At 58.0% G+C, this 14,635-nt stretch overlaps 2 protein-coding genes across 2 annotated transcripts; one reads left to right on the top strand and one right to left on the bottom strand.

The window, feature by feature from the left end:
• The first annotated feature begins 1,372 nt into the window (after positions 1-1,372).
• On the top strand, positions 1,373-7,620 carry si:ch211-214j24.10 (uncharacterized protein LOC558894 homolog). The gene is made up of 3 exons (XM_067977753.1): positions 1,373-2,356; positions 3,951-3,983; positions 7,335-7,620. The coding sequence occupies exons 1-3, from the start codon at positions 1,444-1,446 to the stop codon at positions 7,391-7,393; spliced, it is 1,005 nt and encodes a 334-aa protein (XP_067833854.1). The 5' UTR covers positions 1,373-1,443; the 3' UTR covers positions 7,394-7,620.
• Positions 4,488-5,873, bottom strand: LOC137309686 (DNA/RNA-binding protein ALBA1-like; the record flags this gene model as incomplete). Its single annotated transcript, XM_067977752.1, is given in 3 exon segments — positions 4,488-4,540; positions 5,172-5,217; positions 5,796-5,873. Coding segments are annotated over 3 exon segments (177 nt in total), but the record flags the coding sequence as incomplete, so codon positions are not given.
• Positions 7,621-14,635: the final 7,015 nt, after the last annotated feature.

Here is a 14,635-nt window from a genome sequence, read left to right as displayed (position 1 = left end):
TCGTTATTGAGGAAGTGGTAACAGGGCACTTAGAAAATCATAATCTGATCAGGCAGAGTCAACATGGTTTTATGAAAGGGAAATCGTGTTTGACAAATTTATTGGTGTTTTTTGAGGATGTAACGAGCAGGGTGGATAAAGGGGAACCAGTGGATGGAGTATATTTGGATTTTCAAAAGGCATTCGATAAGGTGCCACATAAAAGGTTGTTACACAAGATAAGGGCTCATGGGGTTGGGGGTAATATATTAGCATGGATTGAGGATTGGTTAAAGGACAGAAAACAGAGAGTAGGGATAAACGGGTCATTCTCAGGTTGACAGGCTGTAACTAGTGGGGTACCTCAAGGATCAGTGCTTGGGCCTCAGCTATTTACAATCTATATTAATGACTTAGATGAAGGGACCGAGAGTAATGTATCCAAGTTTGCTGATGATACAAAGCTCGGTGGGAAAGTAAGCTGTGAGGAGGGGACACAGAGTCTGCAAAGGGATATAGACAGGTTAAGTGAGTGGGAGAGAAGGTGGCAGATGGAGCATAATGTGGGAAAATGTGAGGTTATTCACATTGGTGGGAAGAATAGAAAAACAGAATATTTTTTAAATGGTGAGAAACTATTAAATGTTGGTGTTGAGAGAGATTTGGGTGTCCTGGTACACGAAACACAGAAAGTTAACATGCAGGTACAGCAAGTAATTAGGAAGGCAAATGGAATATTGGCCTTTATTGGAGGGGGATTGGAGTCCAAGAGTGAGGAAGTCTTACTACAATTGTACAGGGTTTTGGTGAGACCTCACCTGGAGTACTGTGTACAGTTTTGGTCTCCTTATCTAAGGAAGGATATACTTGCCTTAGAGGCGGTGCAGAGAAGGTTCACTCGATTAATTCCTGGGATGAGAGGGTTGTCCTATGAGGAGAGATTGAGTAGAATGGGCCGATACTCTCTGGAGTTTAGAAGAATGAGAGGTGAAACAGATAAGATTCTGAGGGGGTTTGACAGGGTAGATGCTGAGAGGCTGTTTCCCCCTGGCTGGAGAGTCTAGAACCAGGGGGGATAGTCTCAGGATAGGGGGTCGGCCATTCAAGACTGAGATGAGGAGGAATTTCTTCACTCAGAGAGTGGTGAATCTTTGGAATTCTCTCCCCCAGAGGGCTGTGGGTGCTCAGTCGTTGAGAATATTCAAGGCTGAGATGGATGGATTTCTGGACTCTCGGGGAATCGAGGGATATGGGGATCGGGCGGGAAAGTGGAGTTGAGGTCGAAGATCAGCCATGATCAGATGGAATGGCGGAGCAGGCTGGAGGGGCCGAGTGGCCTCCTCCTGCTCCTATTTCTTATGCTCGACTGATTGTCTGTTCCCCTGATGTATTGTGTCTCTCTCTCTGTCGGCAGGTGCCCAGGAGTGTAACGGTTACAGTGCTGACGAGGAGTTGGACGGGTCGATGAGCCGTGAGGTGGCCTTGGTCTCGGCCAACGGCATTGGCGCCAAGTACCGCCGGGGGCTGGATAGCGGAGGAGGGGGCAGCGGGTACTGCCGGCCCGTGGGGAGGGTCCCAGGAGGGGAGGGCGGGTACTGCCGGCCTGTGGGGAGGGTCCCAGGAGGGGAGGGCGGGTACTGCCGGCCCGTGGGGAGGGTCCCAGGGTATTACGGCAAGACGAGGAGGGGCTTTGGGCGGAGGTTTGAGAGAAAGCCTTGGAGCGGGGCGGTGAACGGGTTTGTCGGTGGTGCCCGCAGTGGGTGGAAGTCAGGACCAGGGGGGCGGGAAGACGCTGGTCGAGCGGCCAGGCTGAGGGAGGGCGAGGAGAGACAGGAGGAGGAAGAGGAGGAGCCGCCCAGACCGGGGCAGTCTCTCGTCTCCCCGGACCGCGGTGAAGAGGAGCAGACGCCATGGACCCTGTTCAAACCACCTCCTGCGTTCCCGGTGGACAGCAGCACTGCCAGGACCCTGCCCAGGATCAGTTACGCGAGTAAAGTGAAGGAGAGTCTGAGCAGGAGCTCCCCTCAGGCCAGGGTCCCCCTCACCTCCGGCGAGGGGCACGCTGACGACAGCAGTGCTTCGGAGGGCAGCGAGTGCGAGGCCTGGATTGCCCCCGACAGCGACCGCGGCCTGGGCTCCATCTTCCACAATCAGTGGGGTCTGTCGTTCATCACCGAACCCGGCAACGGCAGAGAGAGCTCGGCCTCCCACCATCGGACTGAACTGATCTCTGAGCCCTCCGAGCCCTCGGATCCCTCCTGCCCAGGGGGGCCCAGCACCCTCCCCTCCCCTGTACATAGACTCAGCCCCAACGGTGAGTGGTGGCAAGGGGCCAGGAGGCTGGATCTGCAGGCTGTCGTTCTGTACTTCTCTACAGGTATGTGGCGGCACGCACGCACACACACACACACACACACACACACACACACACACAGCCTCATGGGTCCGGGAGATCCAGGGTTCCTGCTCCTGATCACTGTCCAGTGACCCCTGGGTTAGAGAGAGGGGGAAATCAGCCAGGGTTCCTGCTCCTGATCACTGTCCAGTGACCCCTGGGTTAGAGAGAGGGGGGAAATCAGCCAGGGTTCCTGCTCCCGATCACTGTCCAGTGACCCCTGGGTTAGAGAGAGGGGGAAATCAGCCAGGGTTCCTGCTCCCGATCACTGTCCAGTGACCCCCTGGGTTAGAGAGAGGGGGAAATCAGCCAGGGTTCCTGCTCCCGATCACTGTCCAGTGACCCCTGGGTTAGAGAGAGGGGAAAATCAGCCAGGGTTCCTGCTCCTGATCACTGTCCAGTGACCCCCTGGGTTAGAGAGAGGGGGAAATCAGCCAGGGTTCCTGCTCCCGATCACTGTCAAGTGACCCCCTGGGTTAGAGAGAGGGGGAAATCAGCCAGGGTTCCTGCTCCTGATCACTGTCCAGTGACCCCTGGGTTAGAGAGAGGGGGAAATCAGCCAGGGTTCCTGCTCCTGATCACTGTCCAGTGACCCCTGGGTTAGAGAGAGGGGGAAATCAGACAGGGTTCCTGCTCCCGATCACTGTCCAGTGACCCCCTGGGTTAGAGAGAGGGGGAAATCAGACAGGGTTCCTGCTCCCGATCACTGTCCAGTGACCCCTGGGTTAGAGAGAGGGGAAATCAGCCAGGGTTCCTGCTCCTGATCACTGTCCAGTGACCCCCTGGGTTAGAGAGAGGGGGAAATCAGCCAGGGTTCCTGCTCCTGATCACTGTCCAGTGACCCCTGGGTTAGAGAGAGGGGGAAATCAGCCAGGGTTCCTGCTCCCGATCACTGTCCAGTGACCCCCTGGGTTAGAGAGAGGGGGAAATCAGCCAGGGTTCCTGCTCCCGATCACTGTCCAGTGACCCCCTGGGTTAGAGAGAGGGGGAAATCAGCCAGGGTTCCTGCTCCCGATCACTGTCCAGTGACCCCCCTGGGTTAGAGAGAGGGGGAAATCAGCCAGGGTTCCTGCTCCCGATCACTGTCCAGTGACCCCTGGGTTAGAGAGAGGGGGAAATCAGCCAGGGTTCCTGCTCCCGATCACTGTCCAGTGACCCCAGGGTTAGAGAGAGAGGAAATCAGCCAGGGTTCCTGCTCCTGATCACTGTCCAGTGACCCCTGGGTTAGAGAGAGGGGGAAATCAGCCAGGGTTCCTGCTCCTGATCACTGTCCAGTGACCCCCTGGGTTAGAGAGAGGGGAAATCAGCCAGGGTTCCTGCTCCTGATCACTGTCCAGTGACCCCTGGGTTAGAGAGAGGGGGAAATCAGCCAGGGTTCCTGCTCCCGATCACTGTCCAGTGACCCCTGGGTTAGAGAGAGGGGGAAATCAGCCAGGGTTCCTGCTCCCGATCACTGTCCAGTGACCCCTGGGTTAGAGAGAGGGGGAAATCAGCCAGGGTTCCTGCTCCTGATCACTGTCCAGTGACCCCTGGGTTTCTGTTTATTAATCTCTTTCTCCTGTTTTTGTTTTTCTAGAGTGGGATCAGATTTGGGACAGGCACAGACGAGGTGAGGGTCGCAGGGTTTCAGATATTTGTTGATTAAAGTGTGTGAATTGTTTTGAGTGTGGGACACGGACAGGATTAGCAGCACCTTCCTGCACTCGGGAACCTGAGCGACGTCTCCTCTTCCTCTCCCCTCCCCCCCTCCTCTTCCTCTTCCCCCCCCCCCCTCCTCTTCCTCTTCCCCCCCTCCTCTTCCTCTTCCCCCCCCCCTCCTCTTCCTCTTCCCCCCCCCTCCTCATCCTCTCCCCCCCTCCTCATCCTCTTCCCCCCCCCCTCCTCTTCCCCTCCCCTCCCCCCTCCTCTTCCTCTTCCCCCCCCCTCCTCTTCCTCTCCCCCCCCTCCTCTTCCTCTTCCCCCCCTCCACTTCCTCTTCCCCCCCCTCCACTTCCCCCCTCCACAACCTCCCCCCCCTCAATCCCTTCCCCCCCCCTCCTCTTCCTCTTCCCCCCCCTCCACAACCACTACCCCCCCACAACCCCCCCCACCATCCACTCCCCCCCACTCCTCTTCCCCCCCCCCCTCCTCTTCCACTTCCCCCCCCACCTCAACCTCTTCCCCCCCCTCACTTCCTCATCCCCCCCCCCTCCACTACCCCAACCCCCCCCCACACACCCCCCCCCCACATCCCCCCCCCCCCACCACAACCCAACCCCCACCACTTCCACAACCCCCCACCACTCCACAACCCCCCCACCTCAACCACTTCCCCCCCTCCTCTTCCACTTCCCCCCACCTCTCCACTCCCCCCCACCTCTTCCTCTTCCCCCCTCCTCTTCCTCTTCCCCCCCTCCTCTCCTCTTCCCCCCACCTCTTCCTCTTCCCCCCCTCCACTTCTCTTCCCCCCTCCTCTTCCTCTTCCCCCCCTCCTCTTCCTCTTCCCCCCCTCCTCTTCCTCTTCCCCCCCTCCTCTTCCTCTTCCCCCCCTCCTCTTCCTCATCCCCCCCCTCCTCTCCCTCCCCCTCCACAACCTCAACCCCCCCCCTCACCTCAACCCCCCCACCACATCCTCTCCCCCCTCCTCTTCCTCTACCCCCCCCCTCCACATCCTCTACCCCCCCTCCTCTCCTCTTCCCCCCCTCCCTCTTCCTCTCCCCCCCTCCTCTTCCCCTTCCCCCCTCTTCCTCTTCCTCTCCCCCCACCTCTTCCACATCCACTCCCCCCCTCCTCATCCCTCCCCCCCTCTTCCTCTTCCTCTCCCCCCCTCCTCTTCCTCCTTCCCCCCCTCCTCTTCCTCTTCCCCCCCTCCTCTTCCTCTTCCCCCCCTCCTCTTCCTTCCCCCCCCTCCTCTCTCTCATCCCCCCCTCCTCTTCTTCTTCCCCCCCTCCTCTTCTTCTTCCCCCCCTCCTCTTCCTCTCCCCCCCTCCTCTTCCCCTTCCCCCCTCTTCCTCTTCCTCTCCCCCCCTCCTCCTCTTCCTCTCCCCCCTCCTCTCCTCTCCCCCCCCCCTCCTCTTCCTCATCCACTCCCCCCCTCCTCTTCCTCTTCCTCTCCCCCCCTCCTCTTCCTCTTCCTCTCCCCCCCTCCTCTTCCCCTTCCCCCCTCTTCCTCTCCCCCCCTCCTCTTCCCCTTCCCCCCTCTTCCTCTTCCTCTCCCCCCCTCCTCTTCCTCTCCCCCCCTCCTCTTCCTCTTCCCCCCTCCTCTTCCTCTTCCCCCCCTCCTCTTCCTCTTCCCCCCTCCTCTTCCTCTTCCCCCCCCTCCTCTTCCTCTTCCCCCCCCCCTCCTCTTCCACTTCCCCCCCTCCTCTTCCACTTCCCCCCCTCCTCTTCCACTTCCCCCCCTCCTCTTCCACTTCCCCCCCTCCTCTTCCACTTCCCCCCCTCCTCTTCCTCTTCCCCCTCCTCTTCCTCTTCCCCCCCTCCTCTTCCTCTTCCCCCCTCCTCTTCCTCTTCCCCCCCCTCCTCTTCCTCTTCCCCCCTCCTCTTCCTCTTCCCCCCCTCCTCTTCCTCTTCCCCCCCTCCTCTTCCTCTTCCCCCCCTCCTCTTCCTCTTCCCCCCCTCCTCTTCCTCTTCCCCCCCTCCTCTTCCTCTTCCCCCCCTCCTCTTCCTCTTCCCCCCCTCCTCTTCCTCTTCCCCCCCTCCTCTTCCTCTTCCCCCCCTCCTCTTCCTCTTCCCCCCCTCTTCCTCTTCCTCTCCCCCCCTCTTCCTCTTCCTCTCCCCCCCTCCTCTTCCCCTTCCCCCCTCTTCCTCTTCCTCTCCCCCCCTCCTCTTCCTCTTCCTCTCCCCCCCTCCTCTTCCCCTTCCCCCCTCTTCCTCTTCCTCTCCCCCCCTCCTCTTCCCCTTCCCCCCTCTTCCTCTCCCCCCCTCCTCTTCCTCTCCCCCCCTCCTCTTCCTCTCCCCCCCTCCTCTTCCTCTCCCCCCCTCCTCTTCCTCTCCCCCCCTCCTCTTCCTCTCCCCCCCTCCTCTTCCTCTCCCCCCCTCCTCTTCCTCTCCCCCCCTCCTCTTCCTCTTCCCCCCCTCCTCTTCCTCTTCCCCCCCTCCTCTTCCTCTTCCCCCCCTCCTCTTCTTCTTCCCCCCCTCCTCTTCCTCTCCCCCCCTCCTCTTCCCCTTCCCCCCTCTTCCTCTTCCTCTCCCCCCCCTCCTCTTCCTCTTCCTCTCCCCCCCTCCTCTTCCTCTTCCTCTCCCCCCCTCCTCTTCCTCTTCCTCTCCCCCCCTCCTCTTCCTCTTCCTCTCCCCCCCCTCCTCTTCCTCTTCCTCTCCCCCCCTCCTCTTCCTCTTCCTCTCCCCCCCTCCTCTTCCCCTTCCCCCCTCTTCCTCTTCCTCTCCCCCCCTCCTCTTCCCCTTCCCCCTCTTCCTCTTCCTCTCCCCCCTCCTCTTCCTCTTCCCCCCCTCCTCTTCCTCTTCCCCCCCTCCTCTTCCTCTTCCCCCCTCCTCTTCCTCTTCCCCCCCCCCCCCCCCTCCTCTTCCCCCCTCCCCGGAGGTGTGGAGCCTGGGGATCGATGTCGCCCTGAGCGGATCCCAGGAGTCCATTTCCAGGTTGTATCTCCTCTCCCCCCAACCCCCCACCCCCCCCCCCCTCTCTCCCTGTCCTCCACTTCACTCCCTGCCCCCCACTCTGAGACTCTGAACATGTCCCAGAAAACTCTGTGAATCACCACCGTTCCCTCTCCAGCAACAGCCAGTGAAAGTAATTAAAACACTGGGTGTAAACAGTGAGGGAACCCCACACAGAGCAGGAAAGGTCCAGGCTCCATCCCCGGCCTGTATTGCTTTCCCCCGCGGGGTACGGTCGGGGAGAGTCGGTGCCCCCCCCGGGAGGGAGGGGGGGGGGGGGGGAGGAGAAGAAGAGTCGGTGCCCCCCCGGGGAGGACCCGGTGAGGGGCGGTTACTGATGTTAACACTTGCTCCCTTCCTGTTCCAGATCCCACTGCTGTCGTCCTGTACGAGGAATCGCTGGACGGTGCTGGTCACACGGACTGACCCTGTCCCAACACCATCGAACCTTGGAACGAGCCTTCACTCACGGTGAGGAGCAGGAGGTGGAGGTTTCTGTGAACACAGCCCTGCCCTGCACTGGAGCACAGTGTCGGGGTGGGAAAGGGAGCAGAGGAGCCCCCGAAGAGTTGGGACTTTTAAACAAAACCGAATTACGGGCAAGTTTTGAAAAGTTGCCGATAAGCGATGGATTAAAAGTCTGTTTTTCTAAAGTTGCTGCGTTCTCCGGTTCATTCACTGTCACTGACCTGTCACGTACCCCGGACCAGGGAGGGGATCGGACCTGCTCCTGGGACAAGGTGGGAAGAGGCTGCAGTCGAGCTCATGAACGATCATTAATCTGGGGGTCCGAGTGAAACAAGATCAAAAAGTTAGTTTGCAGGTGATCAAGAAGGCCAACGGAATGTTGGCTTTTATTGCTAGGGGGATAGAATATAAAAACAGGGAGGTATTGCTGCAGTTATATAAGGTATTGGTGAGACCGCACCTGGAATACTGCATACAGTTTTGGTCTCCATACTTAAGAAAAGACAGACTTGCTCTCTAGGCAGTACAAAGAAGGTTCACTCGGTTAATCCCGGGGATGAGGGGGCGGACATATGAGGAGAGGTTGAGTAGATTGGGACTCTACTCATTGGAGTTCAGAAGAATGAGAGGCGATCTTATTGAAACATATAAGATTGTGAAGGGTCTTGATCGGGTGGATGCGGTAAGGATGTTCCCAAGGATGGGTGAAACTAGAACTAGGGGGCATAATCTTAGAATAAGGGGCTGCTCTTTCAAAACTGAGATGAGGAGAAACTTCTTCACTCAGAGGGTGGTAGGTCTGTGGAATTTGCTGCCCCCAGGAAGCTGTGGAAGCTACATCATTATTTCTGTTTTAAATTTATTTAGACAGTTTCCTGGAAGTAAAGGGAATTAGGGGTTACGGAGAGCGGGCAGGAAATTGGACATGAATTTAGATTTGAGGTCAGGATTAGATCGGCCATGATCTTATTGAATGGCGGAGCAGGCTCGAGGGGCCGATTGGCCGACTCCTGCTCCTATTTCTTATGTTCTTATTAATCTCAGCCCCGCTGACCAGGAAAGAGCCGGGATCCATCCCAGGCCCACTAGCCCCCCCAGGGTGGGGGGAAAAGAGAGTCACGGATCTGTGGGGGGTCCCGTACCCCCGGGGGGAGAGTCGGTGCCCCCTGCGGGGGGACCAGTACCCCCCCCCCCACCGCCCCAGGGAGAGGAATTCCTCTTGTCCTGAGCCCCGCGACACAGGACGGAGAGTGGGGGGGTCCGGAGATTACACAGCTGGAATGTAAGGTACAAGGTGTAACCAGGGGACAGACAGACGGACAAACCTTTCATCGAGCGACACTGCACACGAGGCCATTCAGCCTCTTGCTGCCTGTCTATCACCTGTAACTCCCTGATATTCCACCGGGATTGTCTCGCAGTCCAATCTGACCCGGGTTTCCCCCCGAACTCCTGCAGCGACAAACAGCAGGGCGATGGTCAGAAATTTAACTCCAACTCGTGATACGACGACTTTCTGTACGAATTAAAAACTGGTTTGAGTAAAGTACAGCGAGAGGTCACAACAATGGTCCAAATTCTGCAGCAAGTGAAGTTTACAGTGTGGACTGAGACACTCACCCCACCGTTAAACCCCGGGGACATCCAGGGACCCCCGTTAAACAGGGGGGGACATCCAGGGACCCCCGTTAAACGGGGGGAACATTCACTGACCCCACCGTTAAATGGGGGGACATCCAGGGACCCCCGTGAAACAGGGGGGGACATCCAGGGACCCCCGTTAAACGGGGGGAACATTCACTGACCCCACCGTTAAATGGGGGGACATCCAGGGACCCCCGTGAAACAGGGGGAACATCCAGGGACCTCACCGTTAAACAGGGGGAACATCCAGGGACCCCACCGTTAAACAGGGGGAACATCCAGGGACCTCACCGTTAAACAGGGGGAACATCCAGGGACCTCACCGTTAAACAGGGGGAACATCCAGGGACCTCACCGTGAAACAGGGGGAACATCCAGAGACCCCACCGTTAAACCCCAGGGACATCCAGGGACCTCACCGTTAAACAGGGGAACATCCAGGGACCTCACCGTTAAACAGGGGGAACATCCAGGGACCTCACCGTTAAACAGGGGGAACATCCAGGGACCCCACCGTTAAACAGGGGAACATCCAGGGACCTCACCGTTAAACAGGGGGAACATCCAGGGACCTCACCGTTAAACAGGGGGACATCCAGGGACCCCACCGTTAAACAGGGGAACATCCAGGGACCTCACCGTTAAACAGGGGGAACATTCAGGGACCTCACCGTTAAACAGGGGGGACATCCAGGGACATCACCGTTAAACAGGGGGAACATCCAGGGACCCCACCGTTAAACAGGGGGAACATCCAGGGACCTCACCGTTAAACAGGGGAACATCCAGGGACCTCACCGTTAAACAGGGGGGACATCCAGGGACCCCACCGTTAAACAGGGGGAACATCCAGGGACCCCACCGTTAAACAGGGGGAACATCCAGGGACCCCACCGTTAAACAGGGGGAACATCCAGGGACCCCACCGTTAAACAGGGGGGAACATCCAGGGACCTCACCGTTAAACAGGGGGAACATCCAGGGACCTCACCGTTAAACAGGGGGACATCCAGGGACCTCACCGTTAAACAGGGGGAACATCCAGGGACCCCACCGTTAAACAGGGGGAACATCCAGGGACCCCACCGTTAAACAGGGGGAACATCCAGGGACCTCACCGTTAAACAGGGGGAACATCCAGGGACCCCACCGTGAAACAGGGGGAACATCCAGGGACCTCACCGTTAAACAGGGGGAACATCCAGGGACCTCACCGTTAAACAGGCGGAACATCCAGGGACCTCACCGTTAAACAGGGGGAACATCCAGGGACCCCACCGTTAAACAGGGGGAACATCCAGGGACCTCACCGTTAAACAGGGGGAACATCCAGGGACCCCACCGTTAAACAGGGGAACATCCAGGGACCCCACCGTTAAACAGGGGGAACATCCAGGGACCTCACCGTTAAACAGGGGGACATCCAGGGACCTCACCGTTAAACAGGGGAACATCCAGGGACCTCACCGTTAAACAGGGGAACATCCAGGGACCTCACCGTTAAACAGGGGAACATCCAGGGACCTCACCGTTAAACAGGGGGGAACATCCAGGGACCTCACCGTTAAACAGGGGAACATCCAGGGACCCCACCGTTAAACAGGGGAACATCCAGGGACCCCACCGTTAAACAGGGGGGAACATCCAGGGACCCCACCGTTAAACAGGGGGGAACATCCAGGGACCTCACCGTTAAACAGGGGGAACATCCAGGGACCTCACCGTTAAACAGGGGGGACATCCAGGGACCCCACCGTTAAACAGGGGGGACATCCAGGGACCTCACCGTTAAACAGGGGGAACATCCAGGGACCCCACCGTTAAACAGGGGAACATCCAGGGACCTCACCGTTAAACAGGGGGAACATCCAGGGACCTCACCGTTAAACAGGGGGAACATCCAGGGACCTCACCGTTAAACAGGGGGAACATCCAGGGACCTCACCGTTAAACAGGGGGAACATCCAGGGACCTCACCGTTAAACAGGGGGGAACATCCAGGGACCCCACCGTTAAACAGGGGGAACATCCAGGGACCTCACCGTTAAACAGGGGGAACATCCAGGGACCTCACCGTTAAACAGGGGGGAACATCCAGGGACCCCACCGTTAAACAGGGGGGAACATCCAGGGACCTCACCGTTAAACAGGGGAACATCCAGGGACCTCACCGTTAAACAGGGGGAACATCCAGGGACCTCACCGTTAAACAGGGGGAACATCCAGGGACCTCACCGTTAAACAGGGGGAACATCCAGGGACCCCACCGTTAAACAGGGGGAACATCCAGGGACCCCACCGTTAAACAGGGGGAACATCCAGGGACCCCACCGTTAAACAGGGGGAACATCCAGGGACCTCACCGTTAAACAGGGGGAACATCCAGGGACCCCACCGTTAAACAGGGGGAACATCCAGGGACCCCACCGTTAAACAGGGGGAACATCCAGGGACCTCACCGTTAAACAGGGGGAACATCCAGGGACCTCACCGTTAAACAGGGGGGAACATCCAGGGACCTCACCGTTAAACAGGGGAACATCCAGGGACCTCACCGTTAAACAGGGGAACATCCAGGGACCCCACCGTTAAACAGGGGGAACATCCAGGGACCCCACCGTTAAACAGGGGGAACATCCAGGGACCTCACCGTTAAACAGGGGAACATCCAGGGACCCCACCGTTAAACAGGGGGAACATCCAGGGACCGCACCGTTAAACAGGGGAACATCCAGGGACCCCACCGTTAAACAGGGGGAACATCCAGGGACCCCACCGTTAAACAGGGGGAACATCCAGGGACCCCACCGTTAAACAGGGGGAACATCCAGGGACCTCACCGTTAAACAGGGGGAACATCCAGGGACCCCACCGTTAAACAGGGGGAACATCCAGGGACCCCACCGTTAAACAGGGGGAACATCCAGGGACCCCACCGTTAAACAGGGGAACATCCAGGGACCTCACCGTTAAACAGGGGGAACATCCAGGGACCTCACCGTTAAACAGGGGAACATCCAGGGACCCCACCGTTAAACAGGGGGAACATCCAGGGACCCCACCGTTAAACAGGGGGGACATCCAGGGACCCCACCGTTAAACAGGGGGAACATCCAGGGACCCCACCGTTAAACAGGGGAAACATCCAGGGACCCCACCGTTAAACAGGGGGGAACATACAGGGATCCCACCGTTAAACAGGGGGAACATCCAGGGACCTCACCGTTAAACAGGGGAACATCCAGGGACCTCACCGTTAAACAGGGGGAACATCCAGGGACCTCACCGTTAAACAGGGGGAACATCCAGGGACCTCACCGTTAAACAGGGGGAACATCCAGGGACCCCACCGTTAAACAGGGGGAACATCCAGGGACCCCACCGTTAAACAGGGGGACATCCAGGGACCTCACCGTTAAACAGGGGGAACATCCAGGGACCTCACCGTTAAACAGGGGGAACATCCAGGGACCTCACCGTTAAACAGGGGGGAACATCCAGGGACCCCACCGTTAAACAGGGGGGACATCCAGGGACCCCACCGTTAAACAGGGGGAACATCCAGGGACCTCACCGTTAAACAGGGGGAACATCCAGGGACCCCACCGTTAAACAGGGGGAACATCCAGGGACCTCACCGTTAAACAGGGGGGACATCCAGGGACCTCACCGTTAAACAGGGGAACATCCAGGGACCCCACCGTTAAACAGAGGGAACATCCAGGGACCCCACCGTTAAACAGGGGGAACATCCAGGGACCTCACCGTTAAACAGGGGGAACATCCAGGGACCCCACCGTTAAACAGGGGAACATCCAGGGACCCCACCGTTAAACAGGGGGAACATCCAGGGACCCCACCGTTAAACAGGGGAACATCCAGGGACCTCACCGTTAAACAGGGGGAACATCCAGGGACCCCACCGTTAAACAGGGGAACATCCAGGGACCCCACCGTTAAACAGGGGGAACATCCAGGGACCTCACCGTTAAACAGGGGGGACATCCAGGGACCTCACCGTTAAACAGGGGGAACATCCAGGGACCCCACCGTTAAACAGGGGGAACATCCAGGGACCTCACCGTTAAACAGGGGGAACATCCAGGGACCCCACCGTTAAACAGGGGGGAACATCCAGGGACCCCACCGTTAAACAGGGGGGAACATCCAGGGACCTCACCGTTAAACAGGGGGAACATCCAGGGACCCCACCGTTGGACCCCGGGGTAACATTCGCTCCATTAAACCCCACCGACCCGGGGACCCCCTCCATTAAACCCCACTGACCCGGGGACCCCCTCCATTAAACCCCACCGACCCGGGGACCCCCTCCATTAAACCCCACCGACCCGAGGACCCCCCTCCATTAAACCCCACTGACCCGTGGACCCCCTCCATTAAACCCCACTGACCCGGGGACCCCCTCCATTAAACCTGTCCACAAAAAGCAGGACAAATCCAATCCGGCCAATTACCGCCCCATCAGTCTACTCTCAATCATCAGCAAAGTGATGGAAGGTGTCGTCGACAGTGCTATCAAGCGGCACTTACTCACCAATAACCTGCTCACCGATGCTCAGTTTGGGTTCCGCCAGGACCACTCGGCTCCAGACCTCATTACAGCCTTGGTCCAAACATGGACAAAAGAGCTGAATTCCAGAGGTGAGGTGAGAGTGACTGCCCTTGACATCAAGGCAGCATTTGACCGAGTGTGGCACCAAGGAGCCCCAGTAAAACTGAAGTCAATGGGAATCAGGGGGAAAACTCTCCAGTGGCTGGAGTCATACCTAGCACAAAGGAAGATGGTAGTGGTTGTTGGAGGCCAATCATCTCAGCCCCAGGGCATTGCTGCAGGAGTTCCTCAGGGCAGTGTCCTAGGCCCAACCATCTTCAGCTGCTTCATCAATGACCTTCCCTCCATCATAAGGTCAGAAATGGGGATGTTCGCTGATGACTGCACAGTGTTCAGTTCCATTCGCAACCCCTCAGATAATGAAGCAGTCCGAGCCCGCATGCAGCAAGACCTGGACAACATCCAGGCTTGGGCTCATAAGTGGCAAGTAACATTCGCGCCAGATAAGTGCCAGGCAATGACCATCTCCAACAAGAGAGAGTCTAACCACCTCCCCTTGACATTCAATGGCATTACCATCGCCAAATCCCCCACCATCAACATCCTGGGGGTCACCATTGACCAGAAACTTAACTGGACCAGCCATATAAATACTGTGGCTACGAGAGCAGGTCAGAGGCTGGGGATTCTGCGGCGAGTGACTCACCTCCTGACTCCCCAAAGCCTTTCCACCATCTACAAGGCACAAGTCAGGAGTGTGATGGAATACTCTCCACTTGCCTGGATGAGTGCAGCTCCAACAACACTCAAGAAGCTCGACACCATCCAGGACAAAGCAGCCCGCTTGATTGGCACCCCATCCACCACCCTAAACATTCACTCCCTTCACCACCGGCGCACTGTGGCTGCAGTGTGTACCATCCACAGGATGCACTGCAGCAACTCGCCAAGGCTTCTTCGACAGCACCTCCCAAACCCGCGAC

This window comes from Heptranchias perlo, unplaced genomic scaffold, assembly GCF_035084215.1.
Source record: "Heptranchias perlo isolate sHepPer1 unplaced genomic scaffold, sHepPer1.hap1 HAP1_SCAFFOLD_1768, whole genome shotgun sequence".
Classification (NCBI taxonomy): domain Eukaryota; kingdom Metazoa; phylum Chordata; class Chondrichthyes; order Hexanchiformes; family Hexanchidae; genus Heptranchias; species Heptranchias perlo.
This window is presented reverse-complemented; position numbering and strand designations above follow the sequence as displayed.